At 53.5% G+C, this 20797-nt stretch overlaps 1 protein-coding gene across 1 annotated transcript in view; it reads right to left on the bottom strand.

The window, feature by feature from the left end:
- The window catches only part of VWA5B1 (von Willebrand factor A domain containing 5B1), a 57549-nt gene extending 37687 nt beyond the window's left edge, over window positions 1-19862 (bottom strand). Inside the window, exons 1-4 of the mRNA XM_053577342.1 lie at window positions 19734-19862; window positions 3602-3766; window positions 1799-1951; window positions 139-409 (exon numbers count right to left, since the gene is read on the bottom strand). Of these exons, the coding sequence (XP_053433317.1) occupies window positions 139-409; window positions 1799-1951; window positions 3602-3740 (563 nt within the window). The 5' untranslated portion in view covers window positions 3741-3766; window positions 19734-19862. The remainder of the gene's footprint in view (window positions 1-138; window positions 410-1798; window positions 1952-3601; window positions 3767-19733) is intronic.
- Between the last annotated feature and the right edge of the window lie 935 nt (window positions 19863-20797).

Here is a 20797-nt window from a genome sequence, read left to right as displayed (position 1 = left end):
TACTTGGAAGGTGGCAACTATATACACAGCCTGATTTCTACTTTCTGTCACCCCTACCCCACACCCTGCTGACTCCACCTGATCCACTGTCTGCTGCCCACCTGAGACGCTGACCCTGGCTAGGCAGGGCCTCCTTACCCCCGGGCCTGTTGGTTAGAGGTGTCAGAGCTCTTGGTGCAGGATGGGGGTACAGTTGGGGCGCAGACAGCAGGCAGCAGGACCCTCACGGCCCCGCTGGGCAGCGTCAGGAGCTCCGAGGAGGTGCTGATGAAGATGGTGATGCTCTCCATGGGGGCGATGGTCCCCAAGTTGACCACAAACAGCATCCGCTCCAAGTCCTCATCCAAGGCCACCTTTCCCGGTGTGCAGGAATGAGGGGCGATGGAAACCCCCTCTTGCAGAACGTTCCCTAAGTGCCAGGCTGGGGTCAGGGGCTGGGCATATGTCATGTCTGACCCCCTCTAAGCTTGCTGGGTGGTAGGTTGAGTAGCCCCATTTTGCTGACAGGAAAAACCAAGCTTGGCTCAGCATGGGGTGGGACTTGCCCGAGTCATCCAGCAAATAACCAACTTGGTGAATCAGGAGCTGAACCCACACGAGTCTGACTCTAAGCCTGTGTACTTTCCACCATACCTTCCTGGGAGTGGAGACTCCGAGGAAGTCTCCCAACAGAGGGCCACATCTCCATCCCACAGCTTCTCCTCCCCACCCCAAGAACCAAATTAAAGCTCCCCCACCCCTGGGAATTCGTATTTTTGCTCACCCTCTTGCATTTTATCTGAAGGCCAGCCCCTTATCCCTGCTTAGCCAATGGTAGGAATCTCTTTCCATTGCGTGGGTTCAAGGCCTGACTGCTACTAACATGCTGTGTGACCTTGAGCCCCGTTACTCTCCCTCTCTGAGCCTCAATTCCCTCCCATCCAACCTTCCACGAACGAACGCCCCCTTGGTCCCCAGTCTGGACCCCAAGTCCCCTCCTCTAACATTATCAAGATCCCTCTTGGCTCAGCCATTTTCTACCTCCCACCAAGGTTGCTCACAGGCATAGCCTAACTATTCTTCCAGGCCCTAAGAAATCATAATAACTTGAGGGCAGTTTTGCACCTTACACATGGTGAGTGCTCATTAAAAGGTTCTTGAACATTTTAATAATTAGGTGAACAAACTTCACCTTGATCATAGAGCCAATGGTAGGAATTTCTTACATTGCCTGGGTTCAAGGCCTGACTCTGCTACTAACATGCTGTGTGACCTTGAGCCCATTACTCTCCCTCTCTGAGCCTCAGTTCCCTCAACAGCAGGATTGGTTGCCATGCTTTGGGTCCTTACTGTGATCTAAGTGCTCTGCATACATCGTCTTGGTTGAGCACTGAGAGAGTGTGGTTATATATTTCTTTTTATAAATGAGGTTAATTTCTTACCTAAGCTCACACCATTTGGAGCAGCAGGATAGGGAATCAAATCCTGGAGTGACTCATTCCCTAATCTCTGAGCTTAAATGGCAGCTATTCTGTTCTCTAGAGATGTCTTCAAAACCCTTTTGTGGCCTCCCCTCCTTTGCTCCTCACTACACTTTCAAAGGTGAGAACAGGAACAATCACCTCTATTTTGCGGACAGTGAAGCGGAACTCAGAGAAGTTAGTTACTGGCCCAAAGTTGCACAGGATTCTGGCTAGGATTCCTAACTAGTTCACTGCTCTCTCCGCCTCCCACGGCTGCCTTGCTGTCTACTGAGAGTCCAGCCCCGGGCAGCCTCTGCCCAGGCCCAGGCTCTTCCATGGCCCTTTGGTCTCCTTACCTGTGACAGTTGGGGATCGGACTTGGGAGGCATCGAAGTGGTCACTTTCCAGTTTGGCTTTGTCCTTGATCTGCACCGTCACGACACGGTCGGCAATGACTGCCTCAAAGCCGATCACCGTGGTGTATTCATCCAGTGGGTACACAAAGAGGCCTGCCAGAGCAGGGCCCAGAATTATGGGGTGGATGATACTTACTGCAACTAAGCGGGTGCCCAGAGGCCTCAGCAGAGAGCAGGACTGGGGTATCCTGGCTCTGGGGCCCAGCAGGTAAGTGCAGTGCAGTGTTAGCTCTTACTTTGCAGGTGTGTGAGCCTGGTGTGGCCAGATGTTCCAAGAGAGAGTGGAAACCCAGATTTTTATGTGAATTGTTGTGTGGGCCTAACCAAACACCTATATGGTGAATTTGGCCCACAGGCCACATGGGGCACAAAGGCCTGGGACTTTGGAGGAAGACTAAAGTTCTAATCCAGGCCTGCCATGTTTCCTAGTCAGGTGACCTTGGGTAAGCCTCTAAGCCTCATAGTCCCATCTGTTAGATGGGGACAATAAAGCCAAACTCACAGGGTCACTGTGAAGATTGAAAAAGTAGCCACCGTTTACTAAGCTGCGTGCCCCATAGTGTGTGATGTGTTTTTCTATCTTAACTGCAGTCTCCAACTTTTAGTACCTCGTGAATTATGCAGGGTCTTATTGGAATGCAGATTCGGATTTGGTAACTGGGGAGGCAGACCTGGGATTCTGCATATTTAAGCAGTGCCCAAGTGATGTTGATAGTTTGGGGACCAGGTTACGAGTTCCAGGTCTCATCTAATCTGCCCTTCAACACTGGAAGAGCACACTGCTGGGTCTGCAGAGAGCCCTCCACAAACCCTGACTTCTGAGCCTCAGTTTCTTCATCTATAAAATGGGGATGCTTGCTCCTTCTGCATATGGGAGGCCTTAGGGCTGTTCAGAGTTTTTCAGTTATCTAGTCTCCTGGGTTTGCAGGAGACTATTTTAAGCCCCTCTACTCAGGCTTCCTTAGATAAGAACACTGGTATTTGTACTGCCCAGGAGACTTCTAAGGGGAAGAAAGGTGCCCTTCTGGTCCCTTTGGGTGGTGCCAGCCCCCTGGGCAGCACTGAAGGGGTTTCAGAGTCTCAGGTGGGGTTGGAGGTTGCTGCCCAAAGACAGGAAGTCCCATCACTGTGGAGAGCAGGAGTCCTGGCCAGCACCCTCCTGGGGAGCCTTCCTGTGACTCCTATCCTGAAATGGAGGGAGAGGAAGAACCATTCCCAGATGGTTCTTCACCCTGACTGCCCCATGCTATGACTCACATCCCCAGACTGGTTTTCAATCCAGTGTGTCCTGCCTCCTACACCACATCGTCTGCTCTGCCTCTCAACCCCTGGCGTCCAGCGGCACAGAGAAGCATCCTGAGTTTGAGGGTAACGGTGGCTTCCCCAAGGTCACAGGAGCCAGAGCCATGCCTGGGCCCGAGAGCTCCTGCCTTCCACTGAATCTTGATGTCTCTCCAACTGTAGGGCTTCCTGGAGAAAGTGCGGACTGGACAGTGAGCCTCATAGGACAGAAAGAATGTGTGCTGGGGGTGAGCCCGAACCTCCTCCACTGGAATCCTAACACTCCTTGCTATTAGCTTTGAGGCCTGCAGAGCCAAGATGGTATTCCTATTTTACAGATGGAGAAACTGAGACTCAGAGGTTGCCTGGCTCGCCCAATATCAATCAGCTAGTAAATGTTAGGACAGACAGTCAACGTGAAGGAGGGGGTGCCCCTGGGGAGGCCGCAGTAGAGGTCCTTACCCTGGAAGGGCTGGGCTTCCAGGTTGCCGTAGGTGAGGGAGGCGGTGAGGCCCAGGGCGTAGCCACTGACGAAGGAGGTGACATCAGACGCAGTGAGGGGCAGAGCCGCCCCTGTGATCCGATTCAGCAGGCCTGGCATCCCGCTGGCTATTCAGGCTTCAGGGCCTGCAAGAGACGGGAAGCATGCGAGGTGACGGGGAGAGGCCGCCCCACCAGTCCTCAACCCAGTTTTCCCATTTAGGACGCCTCCCCAAGGCGACTCTTCTCTTCATTTTCCATAAAGACTTCCATGTCAGTGACCCCATGGTAACTCCCCATCATCCCCGAGAAGAGGAAAAGCAGTTATTCCCTTTCTTTCCATTTCACAGGTGGAGAAACTAAGGCCTGAGGACACGTGGCCTGTTGGGATTCACTGAGTGGGTGGGGTGTGGTCAGGCCCAGGTAACTCACTCTTAGCCCCAAATTCTCCCCACTGTCCATGCTGGGACAGGGGTCAGGCATTCAGGCTCTGCCCTCCGCCCTTGCACACCCCATAATCCCAGGCTGCACATTTCCTCAGCATGATGCGGCCACTGGAACAACTCTCTGCTTCCCTCCTTGTCTGACCTCAGTGAGTCTGCTTACCATGGAGGACAGAGAAGGGAGAGGGGAACCCCCAGGAGACAACAAAGTGCGGGGCCACCAACCCCTTGGATAGACCAAACCTGGGAAGCTGTCCCTGTACCGCCTTCTTGCCACCCCCACATCGCCAAGCCTTGGGCTTTATCTCTGGAAAAAACTGGTGTCCATCTAGCTGCACCAGCACCCTGTCCCAAGCCACCACTATCTGTCTCTACCTGGGCCACAGCTCCTAACCACTTAGGAGTCTCTTCCTCCAACTGCCCTGGAATCCATTCTGTGCCCAGTGGCCAGCATGAACGCACCAATCACAATCTGTAAAGGTCTTCACCACCCTCCCCAGCCTCTTTCCCCACCAGTGGCTTCCCATTGCTCCTGGGGCAGAGACCCAAAGCCCAAGGTGGCCTAGGGCCCTGTGTGGTGTGGCACTCACTGGCCTGTGCCACCACCATGGGCCTCAAACATGTGCCTTCCATCTCAGCAGCCCCTGCTCCTCACATGCGCCCTGTCCTCCTCCCCACCCTCAGGGCTGCGTCTCTACCCGGAAGGCTTGTCCATGCCCGTTTCTTAACTAGTGACCTCTTCTCATTCTCCTGTGTCAACTTGGGGCCCCTCTGCTGGGAGTTCAGACCACAGTGCCCAGCCTCTGTCATCCTCCCACAGAGCCAAGTGCCTCTCCCACAGAGCGTCTCCACCAGCTTGCTGTGCTATGTTTTGTTTGTGAGATGAATTTGGTACTCTCTGTCCCCACTGTAGGGTGTATGAGCCACATATGTGAGGACAGGCCGCATCTATTTTTGCTTCCTGCTGATTGATTGAATGAATGAAAGAATGTTTGGCTTTCATCCTCCAGCAGGAAGGCTTCTCAGAGCTTCAGCTACATGATCTGGTCTCTTCCTGAGATGCTCCTGGGAAATCACAGGCCTTTGTGTGTGGGGGACGGAGGGAGAATGGGAAGCAATTCAAACGAGGGTGTGGACTACAAGTTTGAGGTCAGATTCACTCTGGGATTTCCTCCTGTGGGGTGTGAGGCAGGCCAATCTTCCCAGCTGGCAGCCTCTGCCCTTTACTCTCAAGGCTGCTCAGTGAGTGCTGATTTCTCTGCCCTTTCTCAGAAAAGAGCTCTTCTTGTCTAGGTCCTCTCCATGTTCCCAGCTAAGGTCCTCAGGTGCCCCCTATATCCGCCAGGCCAGCAGTGGCTTTTTAATTATGTCCTCCCTCTGGGCGCAGGCCCAGGCGGCCCTCTTTGTGCTTATCTCCTATCAGGCTGACTGACAGCAGGGGAGAGGGGCAGATAAAAAGCAGGGAGGGAGCCGCTGTGTCCCCAGACGCCTTCTCTCAGAGGTCCTCTGTCCTGGTGGCCAGTGTAAAGGCTGGGGAGAACAAGATGACAGAAGTCATTTCCTGACAGGGCCTTATCAGATGTTATAGGGGAATGAGCTTCAGGAACTAGCACCCAGATGTGCATTGAACTTGGACTTCAGCTTCAGCCCATCTTGCCTTCTGCCCAGGGCATCTTACCTAATCCAGGCTTCCCACACACTGCCCTTCCCCCCAGGGAGGACACACTCCCTATAGCACTGGCCCTTGAAGAATGTCAGAACCAGGCAGTGGGGGGAGACCCAGGCAGGAGTTGAGCTCAGGAGTTTGAGACCACCCGGAACAAGAGTGAGACCCTTGTCTCTACCAAAAGGAAAAATTAGTCAGGTGTGGTGGCAGGTGCCTGTAGTCCCAGCTACCTAGGCAGGAGGCAGGAGGATGGCTTGAGTCCAGGAATTTGAAATTGCTGCAAGACAGGCTGCAGCCACAGCACTCTAGCCTGGGCAACAGAATGAGACTGTCTAAAAGAAAAAAAAGAACCTTTCTTAGAAAGAGTAAACTTAAATCCTGCCTGTGGGACCTAGTTAATCATGCATATTTTTCCTCAATTCACTCAGCATTGATAAGTAGCTACTGTATTCCAGGCCCTGAACTAGCCACCCAGGATAGCAAGATAAGACGCAGCCCTCATCTCAGGGAGTTTATAGTCTAGCAGCAAAGGAGATTTGGGAGTGGGGGAAGACCATAGTAATGGCAGCTGGGATTTATTAAACAATGATCACTGACATTGATGGGCACATATGTTGTGTCATTTAACCCTCACGAAACCTTATGAGTGCCATTCTTCTGTAGATGAGGGCATGGAGACCTCAAGAGAGGTGCGTTTGGTTTGGGATGTGAGTCTGGGATGCCTGGGGAACAAAGAGGTATAGTGGGTTCCTGTGTGGGCCTTTCTCAGGACCAGCGCAGATGATGCCCTCTGAGTGCTCTCCCTTCCAGCTGCACTCCAGGCCTGCGCTGGGGCTGGGATGAACCACCTGGCATGTACAGGTTGGCGTGTGGGAAGCTGGGCCGGCCTTGGGAACAGTGCCTGCCCAATGTGAGTGACACTGATGGAGCGCCTCAGAGTCAACACTTAATAGGTTTACCTTCCCTGATTTACCCTTGACTTTTGGAATGCTGATGGTGAAAAAGAGCCGGATGAGGTGAAAGAAAACAGAAAGGGGTTAAGTAGGGCTGGGGTAGGGGTAGGGGGAGGAGGGGCTGAAGAGCCAGGACTTTAGGACTGTGGAGGGCCAGGGAGGCTGGGAAGGAGCGCTTTCCAAAAGGGTGCCCTGAGTTACAAATGGGTCCCTTTCCTGTTCTCTAAGGGGCATGTAGAAAGGTCGGGATTCTTTGGGGGCACTGGACCGTGTTTCTCAGATTCACTGTTGGGCTGAACCTGGACTCAGGAGTTCCATGCAGCTTAGAGAGGGTTCCTGGTAGCAAGAGTGACTGTTAAATACCAATATTTCTTGGTGGCCTAGAAATTATAAATCTCCAGTGGCCACTGTCCTTCTGGACAGGACATTATGTATATTTAGGGCTGGCACATACGAGGTGCTCAATAAATATTTCTAAAGTGAAATAAGTGAGTGAGTACCGGTAGCCTCCCGGAGTGTGACAGGACACCAGGCGATTGGGATGCCGTGGGGACAGGCAGGGGTGAGTCCAGGTGCTAAGGCGGGAGGCAGCTGGTAAGCAAAGCAGCAAACTTCGATTCTGAGCCCTGCTTCCTGCCACCTACCCTGCTGTGACCCCATTCCTACATTCGATTCCCAGGGGAGCAGCCAGAGGAATCCTTGGAAGACAAGGGTCCAGTCAGGCGGTTCCATGACTCAAGTCCCCAAGGCCCCCATGGCCACATCCCTCAAGACCTGGGCCCGTTGGCTTCCCTTCTGATGCCCCCTTAGTGACAGACCTTCAACTGTCTCTTGCCTCAGTTCTCTGGCACTGGCTGTTCCCACTTCCCGGAATGTCTTTCACACAGTGTCCCCTCACCCCTCCACATCTCTGCTCAGGGGCACCACTCCGCAAGCCCACCCTGAAGCCCATCTTTCATCCCTTCCCCTCATTTGGCTCCACTGTGATTTTTCCATAGTGCGTCTCTCCAATACACACTATTACATAGAAAATATTTATTGTGTGTAACGTTACCTGTTCCCTCCACAAGAGTGGACAAGGGACCTGTTTTTCTCACTAATCTAACCTGAGTGCCTTGACTCACACTTGCCCTAATAGTAGGAAGTGAATAAACATTTGTTGAATAAATGAATCAATATGTCATCTCAATGGCAAGCTGGCCGTTTCTGGGTTTTGCACTGGTCCCACTGAGCGAGAGAAGTCTTCCGCCTATAGGACTGGGCAGGTCCTCAAAGACCCTGCTGAGGCTGTCATTCTGTGTTTATTAGCTATGGCCTGAATCTGCCCCCTCGCCAGCCACAGGTGCCACCCACCTCGTAACACAGCGTCAACCCGGAGGAGGCGCTCTGAGATTCTGTGGCCCTGAGCCTGCTCCTGGCCAGTGCCCAGCTCTTGAAACCTCCTCCTGTGCCCTCAGCAACCACCTCTCTGTAGCCGGCAAGTATGCACCTCTCTGGAGACTCTGTGTCCTCATCTGAGCACCTGCTGCCCTTCCCCCCACATCCTCTCCAGGGATGCCAGGTGATGCCTTGTCACCGTCAGAGGCAGGAGGTGGCATGGAAGCCCTCATTGGTCCCAGCTGTTGTTCTAAGACCCCCATTCTCTGTCTCCTCTAAAACTTCTCATGGGGGGGCTTCGATGCCTCTGGCTACTTTGCCCTTATGGCCTGCCATCTCTAAGGTCCCCACTGCCCTCCTATTAGCAAACACTTGGTGCCTGACCACTTCCCCTGGTCCTCCTACCCTGCCATCACCTTGGGTTACTTTAGCATCTGTGGGAACAGCACACCAGCTCCCTGGGTGTTTATCACTTGACACCCAAGTGTTAGCAACGTAGGCTTCTCTCTATTCCCACTCTCCTACCTTGAACTTCAAGCACCATCCACGATGGTCCCATCACCAAAACTACTCGCTCTTAAAACCGCTGCCTTCCAGCACTTCCCAGCTTTCTTTTCTTGTATTTTCCTTACTGCCTATCACCATCTGACATAGTATATATTTTGCTGATTTATCTTGTTTAATGTGTCTCCTCAACCCTCTGGTGTGTCATCCCCGTGAGGGCAAGGACCTTGTTTTAGTTTGCTCACTGCTGTATCCACTATGTACAGAATAGTGCCAGGGATATAGTAGATGCTTAATCACATTTGCTCAATGGGAGAAACACACACTTAGTGCTTTACGCACAGAGTTTTGCAGCATCTCTCAGAGGGAGGTGCTCTTCCTATCCCTGCTTTATAAACATGCCAAGGCTCGGGGAGGTGAGGCCACACGGCCAGTGAGGAAGAGGGCTGGGCGTTAACCAAAGCAGAAGGACCAGATTGCCCAGGTGCTTGATAGAGAGTCTACAATGCATCTGGCATCTTCCCCCAAGCCTTTTCATTTCCGCCTAATTGTTCTCTTGAAATCCTCTCCCCTTTCCTCTGTGGGAGCAGCCAGTGCTGCTACTTGGTTGCTCTTCCCTCCAATCTTCCCTAGCATCTTTTAACAGGTCCATCAACCTCCAGGCTGTTTCCTTTCTGGTCCCCTCTGTCACTACGCATGCATGTGCACACACACGGGCCTCCATTTCCCCCGAGCTTAATGGCCCCCCCAAAGCTTTTGTCCAAAAGGGCAAGTCTCACTCCTAGCCTCATTCAAGGCTCTCCCCATCGGGCTCCCATCTCTCCCCAGTGCCATCACCTGCCATGTCCTGCACGCTCGATTCCTTCTACACTGACCTCCTCATGCTCTGAACAGGCCAAGTTCTTTTCCACTCTGCAGCCTTTTCCTGAAATGATCTTTGCCTCTTCTGTTTTTCAAGGTTCCAGTCATCATCCAAGGCTCAGTTCCACTGTCACCTCCTCCAGGAAGCCTTCCCTGCCACTTCAGATCATCAGACACTCCCTCCTTGGGGCTTCACACCCCATATGCTGAGGCACTGTGACCACCCACCTGTCCTAGCTCATCTTCCCATGGTGCTGTGAGTTGTGTAAGAGTGGTGGGTGTCCTTTGTCCTTTGCCAGTGTCCCAGATCTCAGTACAGCACTCAGTTCAGAGGGGAACCTTTAAGTGGGGTGTCTGCTGGGTTCTGGTGCTGTATCCCACATGGCTGGCGCTCACACGTGCCCTCAGTTCACAGGTTCAGAGGGAGGCCTGGTGCCCTGCCTTGTGCAACCAGAGCAGCTGAGCTGGGAGGGAGAGCCAGTCCCCTCTCAAAGCCTGTTCTTTCCCGTCCAGTCCATGCTGAACACAGGAGGGAGGGTGTGCATGGAAGGAGCAGGGAGAATGGTCCTGGGTGGCTTCTGCCATCATGACAGGAGTGGAGAAGTACCTGGGGTCAAGAACAAAGCCCTCCCAACCCCCTTGCTAGAGGTATTTCCTCCTTAGAAAGCAACTAGAAAGGCAGAAGCTTGTCTGTGAGTGGTGGCTCTGTCACAGTCTCTTCCTGGGGTTAAGAGTCCCTGGATTGCCACTTCCAGATGCTGGCTGGGCTCTGCCATGTCCATCTGTGTGGCCTTGAACAAGTCACTTAACCTCCTGTGCCTTTGTGTTCTCCAGACCTGCCGAGCCGGAAGGGTCCAATGGGCCCAGCCCAGGCCTCTATCTCAGTGACCCCTCTCACTTTGGTCTTAGGGCTGAAATCTGCCTGTCCCCTGCACCCGCGACTCACTGTTGTCCTGGAGACAAGGTAGCAGGTCTGTTCCCTCCACCTGCAAAGCTATCTGCAAGCCTCTCTCCCTCACTGTGGCCTGATTTCACCAGACCCTGCTCCACAGAGTTGGGGTCCCCCAGCTGAGTGGGCTGGATACACACAAAGAACAAGAAGAATACGAAGAACCAAGCAGTTCGGGGCCTGCCACCCCGGCCCACTTACCTGGGGCTGGGGAATCCTCCTCTTTCCCCTCATCACCAACCCCTCTAAGAAGCCCGTGCTCACTCGGCCCTGTTGGGAGCCTGCACTCCAAGGGCCACCCCAACCCGCAGACCAGCACCGGCTCCCATCAAAGTTCTGTGGATCCAGTCTGATTGTTCCAAGCTTCTAGAATTCTGTGATTCTCCCATTCTGGTCTCCTTCTAAATCACCTCTCTCCAGGGCCATATTCTGCCCATGTGGGTGACAAATCTATGCTTCTCCTCCCTGCTCCCACCCTGTACATCCCACGCTCCAGCCAGTTGAGGCCTCTCGTTATTTCTGCAGGCGAGACTGACTTCTGCTCTCTTCTGGTGTTTCGGTCTTCTCTGGGATGCCACCCCCACCCCTCTCTCCCTCTCCCAGAGGAAATCTCACCCATCCTTCAAGGCCAATGCCACCATCTCCATGCAGCCTTCCTGGGATCTGCACTGGATAAGCCCGTCCACCCACTGGAATAGCCGGTACCTCCTGTGTTCTTTATCTCATCAACCATGCATCGCGGGCCCATTTCAAGAAATGCACATGGACCTACTTTGTGCCAGGCACCGTGCTAGGCCTGAGCTACTGTAGCCAATGAGATGGATAAGACCTCTGCCTTCAGGCCTTGTATCCTGTCCACACCCCAGGAGCAGTTAGGTCCTAGAACTCTGTCTCTCTCCCCAGTGTCTGCCCCATAGTTTGTGCTCAACAAGGAGTGGATGGCCTAGGCTTTATTTGTTGAACAAATGAATAAATCAATGAATGAGAGAATAAATAAATAGGATGGAATGTGGTAGAGGTGGTAATAGGCCTTGGCTATGGGTAGATTTAAAGAACCTAACAGTGGGGGAAATCCATCTATTTTAGCCAAAACCCATAAAACTCCATCCCAGAGACAGCTGTAGTCTCCTTTGACGGGAGGAGAGGGGGAGGCTGGAGGAATAATCAGCACAGAGGATGCCCAGACTTCTCAGTGCTCAGTGTCCTCACACTGCCGAGGGACCTGGAGTCCAGCCAGCACCATGTCCAGGACAGTCAGCTCTGCGGGGGGCGGGGACCCGCTGCCCATGGCTTCTGAGGCTTCCAGCTAAGAGGCTGCGTCTGCACCTTTGAAGAGGGGGAAATAGGCGCTTGCAAATCTGAAAACTCCAGATAAACAAAGGGTTGTCTGTAGGGTTTCTGCAAAGATTCCTGTTGAGTAAGATGGGGGGGTGGGGGGGAAGGCTTAAATACATGTAAGTGGTCCTGGCTGATGGGTGACCCAGGTCCGTTCCCTGGGGTCCCAGTGAGCTTCCAGCGTTGGAGCCTCTGGCCATTGTTGGCCACTCAGAAATATTAGCCCACACAGCACTGGGAAAGATGGACTCCATCTACAGAAGTTCACTTTACAACCCATCTTTCCTGGGGCTCATTGGCAAGGTGAGCTTACCCTGCCAAGCTGCCAGCATCCCTGTGCCCCACTGAAGGTACTAAATGAATTTTCTGTATGGTTTCGAGCCTTTTCCATGTCCCAGCACCTCCCTCCCTGACTTCTGAGGGGCTCCCAGGATTATAGGGGGAGTCCAGCCTGCAGCCATTGAGAACAGCTCCACTGCACCGGAGTAAATAGGGAATCGAAGGGTAATTCTTGTGCTGTGCCTGCCCTGAAACCTGTAAGTGGTGAGGTGGCAGGCGAGGGAGCTCATTCCTGCACCTGGGAACCTGCCTTTCTCTCCCTTCTCCAACAATTCCTCACTGGGAGCTTCTTTGAAACTTAGTTTCACCCTTTGTGTGATGGGCAGGTAGAAAGATAGCTTCTTCTCCAGGATTATTGTGAGAACTCTAAGGGACATGCTGCCTATTAAACACCCACCCGGGCCTGGTCCCCTGCCAGTGCTGGCTGTGACTTTAGTTCCATTCCCTCTTTAGGGTGCTTCCCAGCCTTACTCTCTCCTATCCACTCAGACTGTGTCTGAGCACCTGAGGTTTTGGCATTTCTCTATGGTGGCCATGGCTACTGCAGGCCTCAGACCTGCCACCCAGCCAGCCCAGACCCCTCCAGGCTTGGTGCTGGCTGAAGAACGCGTCCTTTGCCGTAGCTTCTCTCTGAGATCCCTGATCGGTTTGTGCTAAGCTATGAGGATTCTCCTCCACACACTCTGTCCCCGAAGATGGCACAGACAGAGAGGCCTTGTGGGGTGGCAGAGGGCAATGAACAGAGTCAAAGCCCCCCAGCCTGGGCGCCAGCTCTGCCACCCACTGCATGTAGGCCACAGACTGGGACCCTGCTGTTACATGATCGGCCTCCCCATGCCTCCTGGGCTGACATGCAGCATGGCTGGGGAAGCAGGAAGATTGGTGGGTGCTAAGCCCCAGGGTAGGGATCAAAGCTGTCCTTGTTATGTTCCCAGCACAGGGAACAATGCCTGAAACAGCTGAAAAACAAAAAAAACAGGGACAATACATTGAGCAACTACTGTATGCCAGGCATTGTTCTAAATGCTTTTCATAAGTTAGTTCAGGTAACCCTGGGACAACACTATAAAGTAGGCAAACTATCATCCCCACTTTGCAGATGAGGAAACTGAGGCCTGCGGTGATTTCATACCTTGCCCAAGATGATACCCTTGAAATCTGGCTTCAGAAATGGAGCTCTCCATCACAAGGCTTTATTACCTTCTTGATACTCATTGGCTGAATGAATAAATGATCTAGAGAGGATCACCCCTCAAGAGTTTCTCCAGGTCCTGGGGCCTGGCATCTGTATCTGGAACTAAGGGGAAGTGAATCTGGAGAAATTAATTCTACACCTCTCTCCCAAGTTAGCAGGCCAGGGGTCAGTGGAGTGCTTCCGGCTGCTCTAAGGGACAACACGAGCGGGAGGTGAAGTGTTCCTACTTCAGTTCACCTGCTCCCTGCCGATTTTAAGGAGGCCACATGACTGATACTTAGTCTACCCTTAGAGGTGGCAGGGGGATTATCTCATTTAATCCCATAAGATCCTAAAAAGTAACTCCTCCCCATTTTACAGCAGAGGAAACCAAGACCTGGAAAGGTTAGATCTCAGGGTCCTTCAGGGAGCTGGTGCTAGAGCCAGGATTTGAACCCAAGCAATTTGTCCCCACATCCTGGGTTCCACTGTGTCTGTCTGCTATCTGCTTCTTTCCAGCCAGGTCCAGGTGCCCAGGCCTATTCGGTGCACCTGCCAGCCAGCTTGCTGATGCTTGGGGGCCGTTACCCCTCCACATAGAATGGGACAAACCCCAGGGCTCCACCTCCCCTGGCCCTTCTGTGTGTTCCAGGAATGGGGGCGGGAGTGGCTGTGGGGAGAGGAGGCAGCATCCTTCCCCATATTTCCATGATCCAGCAGAGATGATGGATGCACGCTGTCACTCTCCCTTCTGCAGAGTCAGCACACAGAGAGGCGACTTCCATGGGGAAGTCATCTGATCCAAGAGGCCTCAGAACGGATCTCACGGGACCACTTACTGCAGGAGGACCTCGAGCAGTTTCCCTGGCCTTGGTGGGGCTCCAGCTGGTATGCAGCCCCCTGAAGGTGAGTAGAGGAGTGGGGTCATTTGGAGAAGCTGCTTTTAGAATGCTGAGCTCCCCACAGCCGGCAGGTTTAAGGAGATAGGATTTTAGGGTTTAGCAGTTCCTGACACTTGGAACAAACTGTTGCGTGACCGGAGACGCGAACGAACAGCAGCTTTGCCGTGGGTATAAACTCGCTCCTGTAATTATTGGCACTGTGCTAAGCGATTTATGTGGATAATCACGCTGATTACACATAATCTTATATGTGCAATTTTTTTTTTTTTCCACAGAGCATCTGAGTGACTCTAAGAGAGGTTAGGGGCTGGCGTGGTGGCTCAGGCCATCCTAAGAGGCAGAGGCAGGGAGGATTGCTTCAGGTCAGCAGTTCAAGACCAGCCTGAGTAAAAGTGAGACCCTATCTTTAAAAAAAATAGAAAAAAAGTTAGACGGGCATGGTGGCTCACACCTGTAGTCCCAGCTACTTGGCTTGAGCCCAGGAGTTTGGGGTTGCAGTGATGATGATACCACTGCACTGTAGCTGGGGCTACAGAGTGAGATGTCTCCAAAAAGAGAGAGGTTAGGAAACGCTGCCCAAGGTCATAAAGCTAGTAAATGATGGGTTGGGGAATGGAACCTTGGCAGTCCACTCCAGTGGCCTCTGCATCTACAACTATGCCACAGCAAAATCTATATCCCTGGATGCAAGAAAAAAAGCCCTCTTTTTGAGAGTCCTGGGCATAAAATGGGGTTGTCAGCAGTAGTGACAACCAGGGACAAGGAAGTGGAGTGAGGAGGCCAGCGGCAGAGGCCCTGGTCAGCCAGCCTGAACATCAACAGTTCAGGTTTTGGGGTCCCAAGAGAATTAAAACGTGAACCAGACTCTGACTTGTACCCCTGGGTGACATAGGCAAGCTACTTGACCTATTTGAGCTCAATCTTCTGATCTATAAAAAGGGCACAGGTGTGGAGCTCGCCTCATCGCATCATTGCAGTGAGACACAGTGACATGTGTGAAGTGCTGGGCACATGACGTGGCCTCGCTGACTTTCCAGGTGAGCGTCCTTCCTCCAGGGGGAGATGGAATGAGGGAGCAGAGCTGGCCTAGGCTGGACGTCCCAGTGGGCTCCTGAGGAATCCCTTAGAAATGGAGTATCTTAGAAAAGTCTTTAAGGGTTCAAAGGATTGAAAGTGATGGAATGAAAAGTGGCAAGGGGGTCCTAGCCTCTGAGCAATTTACTCTGTCAATCCACTACTGAGTCATAAAACTAACAGTACTGAGTTTCTATCCCTCATACAAGGCAGTTTATAATGAAAGCACTTTCACATCCGTGAATTAATTAGAGCTCTACAAATAGGGGCAGAATAAAGATTATTATCCACATTTTAAGGATCAGGAGACTGATCAGGGTCACTCCAGACCCCAGAGAGGATTCAAGAGGCGAAATTTCAATTCCTCAGGCTCATTGAATTGTCTTCCTGAGGTCCTGATATGACCATGGTGCTTCCCTGTTCCAGGGCTGTCCGTAGCCTTGTAACTAAGCCTGACTCATTCATGGTGAGTTCAGCTGCCTGGGGATCACGCCCCAGTCCCCTTTGGCAGCCTGATCTCACATTGCTCTTCAGCTCTTTCCCTGTGTCCCAGACAATCCAGAACACAAGTGCCTTCTTAGACTCCTGAGTGCCCTCCCTATGCACCCCTGCTTATGTTCTTCCCTCAGTCCAGGGCCCTGCGATCCCCTCTCTGTCTTTCTAAACCTACTTTCAGGTCCTTTCAAGTCCCACTTCCCTCCATGAAGTCCCTCCTGGCTCCTTTATCTGGGGCTCCCTCCTCCACCCCACCCCCACCCCCACCCCCACCCAGGACACAGCTTTACTCAGCTGGGCTCTGCCACAATAGCCACCGCCTGTGGAATGGTCTTGAGATCTCTTCTAGAGGATGGTACAAAGGCTGTTCTCATTTCAGTCACACATTCTCAAGAATGTGAGCCTGCTAACATCTCTAACTTCATTTCTGGGGACATGGCTCCTGTCATATGCTGTGACTTTAAATCTAGCTCTTTGTACTCTCAAAGTCTTGGTTTCATCATCTGTAAAGTGGAGGTTAAATAAAACCACATAGGCAAGGCACCGGTAGGGGAGTGACACAGGCAGGGAAAACACCAGGTACTGGCCCACCTCCCTCATCCAGCTTCCCCTACTTTTCCTTTCTCAGCTGCTTTTGCAGGCTCATCCCCAGGTCCAACACTACAAGGAGGCAAGTGACCAGACATTGGAGGCAAAGGTTCATCGGGTTCAACCCCAGGTCTTCCTCCTCTGCTAACTCTCTGTCCTAACTCCCAGGGCCAGTAGCTGGCCCTGCCCTGCTCCCATGTATGAGCCGTGGACTCACAAATGTCTGCTTCTGGCCAGGCATGGTGGCTCACAACTGTAATCCCAGCACTCTGGGAGGCTGAGGCAGGTGAGTTGATTTAGCTCAGGAGTTTGAGACCAGCCTGAGCAAGAGCAAGACCCCATCTCTACTAAAAACAGAAAAAAAACTAGCTGGGCATGGTGGTGTGCACCTGTAGTCCCAGCTACTTGGGAAGCAGAGGCAAGAGGATTGCTTGAACCCAGTGTTTGAAGTTGTTGTGAGTTATGATGCCACAGCACTCTACACAGAATGACAAAACAAAACAAATGTGTATCTCTGACTTTCCCTGGCCTTCTGCTATAGATCCATCTACATCCCCCTTGCTGTGCTCCTGTTAGCCAACTCAGAGACATCTCAAACCCAGGAGCTCTTCTCCTGGGTACTATTTTGCATAAGACAAATAGTATTTTGCATAAGACAATTGATTTCTGTGAGTCTCTTCACTTGAGACTGCAGCTTCTTGAGGGCAGAGACCCAACACACAACTCAGCACAGCCCCTGGCATCAAGTGGGCACCCAGGGCCCAGATGGTTTTCACCCCTTTCCCTGTTCCTGCCCTGGCTTTTCTGTTCATTCAGACTGACTTATTTGACAACAGTTGACCTTGGCCTCCTGCCCATCCCAGCCCTGACCGCACGCACAGCCCAGCCACATGGAAGCCCCTTCCCTGATCCTCTATGTTACCTGTAGAGCCAGAGGCATCCATTGCTTCCTCAAATCCCCATTCTAGCTCTACACTGAATACCCCCATCCCATTCCCCTTCCCTCAGGAATCTAGGAGCCCAGGGGGTTGTGGGCCCACAGTGGGTGGGAGATACTCCAGCTGGGCTCTCAGGAGGGAGAACCAAGTGGTCACTTGCACTTAAAGGGGTTGATGGGATGAAAGAGCTTAGGCACCCCTGGGGACCTGGAGCCAAGCTCAGTCCCCTGATTCCACTGGACAGTTCCTAATCCCCCAGGGGTGTCTGTCAACTTCTTGTTTATGGTGACCCTCTGCTTGGCCCAGCCCCAGCCCCTTTCAGTCTGGCTGCAGTGGGGATGCCTGTGAGACCACCAGAAACACAGTCTGCACAGCCTGGCCATTGGTTATGTGAGGTCAGGTCATTGGAGGAAAGCAGGCGGGGGTGCTGAGGAAACCCACACACTTGGCAGAGAGAAAAACTGGAGCCTGAGCAGGAGCCCTGAGGATCTTCTGCCCCGAGTGCCCCGGCCGCCTCTGCCAGGCCTGCCCTCCCCAGGGCTGCCTCTTTGCTCTGCAGAGCTGGCCTCCCACAGAACCATTACCAGCAGCAGCATCATTTATCTGCTAAGGAGCGGCCAGTGAAGGTGCAGAGCAGAGCAGAGCCGCAGTGAGGGAGAAGGAGGTGGTGGAGACGCTGCTTCCTCCCACTGGGCCGGGTGGGGGTGGGGCAGGACAGTGGGCAGGGCATGGGGGTCTGAGTGGGCATCCCAGTGTCATCACCCAGGGTAGGGTTCCCTGTCTCCTGACTCTTCCCCCATGCCAGGACAACTTTATAGCCCAGTGGCCAATAGCCCACATCTGAGGCTGGTCTGCATACTTGTCTGTGAGGCTGTAGACCCTGGGTTTCCTAACTCAGGCCAGGGAGGATGCACAGGGCCAGAACCAACCCCAGGCCAGGAGCCTTAGGCCATCTCAGGCCAGAAATGCAGTGAGGTCTGCAGGCCACCCACCAGGGCACAGTGAATAGCCTCCTGGGGCCCTGGACCATCGCCTGGGCAGGGGCCTGTGTTGGAGATGGACACTAACCTGGGCTGGGTGAAGAGGGCACTGCAGGGATGCTGCCAGCAGCGTCTGGGTCAGGTTCAACCCACAATCCTCTGCAGGGGCCCCGGGGCAGCAGCTCCTCCAGGCCTGGACTCCTGCATGTGCACACACGTGTGCACACATACAGACACGTGGAGACACAGGCCCCACCCCCACATGTACCCTAACCATGTAGACACTTTATAGACACATACCACAGCACCCTCCAACTCATGTGGCTCACTGCATGCGCGTCACTGCCCTACAGGGACACTCCTCTGCACACATGCCCCTACACACCTCTCAAGCACACCACACACACATATGTGCACCTGTGCCTGGCCCTCCACCGCCCGACTCAGCTGACCATGAAGCCTCATGCCCTACTGGCCTCCCTCTGAGCGGGACTGCAGCTCGTCCAGCACCCTTTGAGCCTCTCTACCCAGTTCCCGTGGCCTGGCTGGGTTCGGACAGGTGAACTCAGGGCTCAGGCTTGTGTCCCAGTGGAGGAGAGGAAGAGTAAGAACTTTGCCTCTAAGTCTTAAAAAAGAGAGGGAAAGAGAGAGGGAAAGGAAGAGAGAGAGAGAGACAGAGAAATGAAGGAAGGAAGGAAGAAAGGAAGGGAAAGAAGAGAAAAGAAGGAAAATAGAACAAGTCCAGCGGCAGGAAGGTGCCTGTTGCTCCTCGGAGGGGGGAGAGGAGGAGGCAGCTCTGCACCCTCCCCCTGGGCCTCCCGTGGCAACTGTTGGGGCTGCCGCAGAAGATGTTATGACGGGACTTCCAGTGGGGGGGACCTGATGTGTCAGCAGGCGTCATGCTGCACCCCCCACCTCTGCCGACGCCTCCCACTGCCCGAGTACCCCTTCTCCCAGAGACCCCTTACCTTGCAGGAGCCCACGAGGCTCAGAGAAGGGTGTATGCTCAGCCAGTGGCTTTGGGGACAGTCACACTCCACCGGGCAGCAGGCAGGAGCCAGCCATCCAGGTTGGGCAGCCTGCAGAGCTCCTGACTGCCCGGGCCCCGGAGGACAGACAAGGGATGACAGGGGACTGGGAGATGGTGGAAACAGGCAGCAGTGATGGGAGGTTGAGAGGGGAGAAGGCAGGAGGCAGAGACAGACGTGGGGAGAAGGAGCCACAGAGAGTCACACAGGGAATACACACACGGAGGGCAAGCCAGAGAGAGGAGGACAGGAGAGGGGAGAGAGAGAGGGGAGAGAGGATATGGCTGGCGGGGAGAGAGAGGGGAGGTTAGTGAGAGAGAGAGAGAGGGGGGACAGGAGCTGAGCAGCAACATGTGGTTGGTTCTCTCTCTTCTTATGCTGGAGCGTCCTGAGCCCTCCCCACGGTGGAGCACACAGTGACACACTGACACTTCCACAGACAGGTGCACAACCTCACATGTTCACACACTCATGCCGTCCGGCCTGTCCTTCTCACACGAGCCCTTACCTTGCCCCAGAAGCAACATGTGTCTGGGCAGACACTCCCTCTGTGCACAGTGCCGCGGCTGCCTCCCAGCACCCAGTGCCACTGGAGGGGGTGACCCGGGCTGGACTCCAGTGCCCAAGCCCAGCACCTGCTCCCCAAGCAGCCGGTGTGATCAATGCCCACATCGCGATGGCTGTTTAGGTGGCCTGCAGGAAGCAGAGCCATTTGTTTTGTCAGAGCGTAACCATGACAATCACCCCATGCGTGCTCACCGATGGCTGGTGCTGCCTCCCCACCCCTGGCCCTTCCCTCCCCCTTTCTCCAGAGCACAGGAGAAAGCTGAGGCCACTTAGCAGCCTCTGCTAATTCCTGCTGGGGCTGAAGGAACAGGCCCCAAAGCAGCCCCTCCCTGGGGAATGGAGCTGTCTCCAGGTGACTCCTGCCTGGGACCAGAATGGGGCTGACTGTTCTACATCCCCTTGTCCCCCTGCAAACCCATTTTTGAGTCAAGTGATACAAACTGTCAATCCATTCCCCCAACCCCCAAGAGGCCATGACTCAGCAAGCAGATGGCTTGGGTTACCACGGTCATGAGCAGGTTATCTGCTAAAGCCTTTGGCCATGGCTGTCCAGCCTTGAGTCTTCAGCCATCACTTGCTGCCCATGGCCATGCCAAAGCCACAAGGGAAATCTCTAGGCATTTAGATGTAGCCCCTGGAGACCTCTGGGCTTTGGGTTGTAAAGTTGGGCAACCCAGAAAGCCAGGGACTTGTCATGACCAAGGACAGGACAGGTAGATCTGGAAGCCAAGCCGCCAGCCAGGTGGGGCTGCAAAACCTGAACTTGGAGACTAGAGTTAAAGATTCAAAGGCGAGAGGGACAGGATGGATCTAATGATCACACACCTACACATCTCATTTAATTCTTACTTTTAAAAAAAGCCAAGAAGAGGGGTTTTATCTTACTTTTATAGAGAAATTGTGGTTCAGAGAGGTGGAGTGACTTGCCCAAGGCACGCAGCTAGGAAATGACAGACCAGGGACTCAGACTCATAGCTGTCAGAGTTCAAGGTTGGAAATGTTCCA

Source organism: Nycticebus coucang, chromosome 22, assembly GCF_027406575.1.
Source record: "Nycticebus coucang isolate mNycCou1 chromosome 22, mNycCou1.pri, whole genome shotgun sequence".
In the NCBI taxonomy this organism is placed as follows: domain Eukaryota; kingdom Metazoa; phylum Chordata; class Mammalia; order Primates; family Lorisidae; genus Nycticebus; species Nycticebus coucang.
This window is presented reverse-complemented; position numbering and strand designations above follow the sequence as displayed.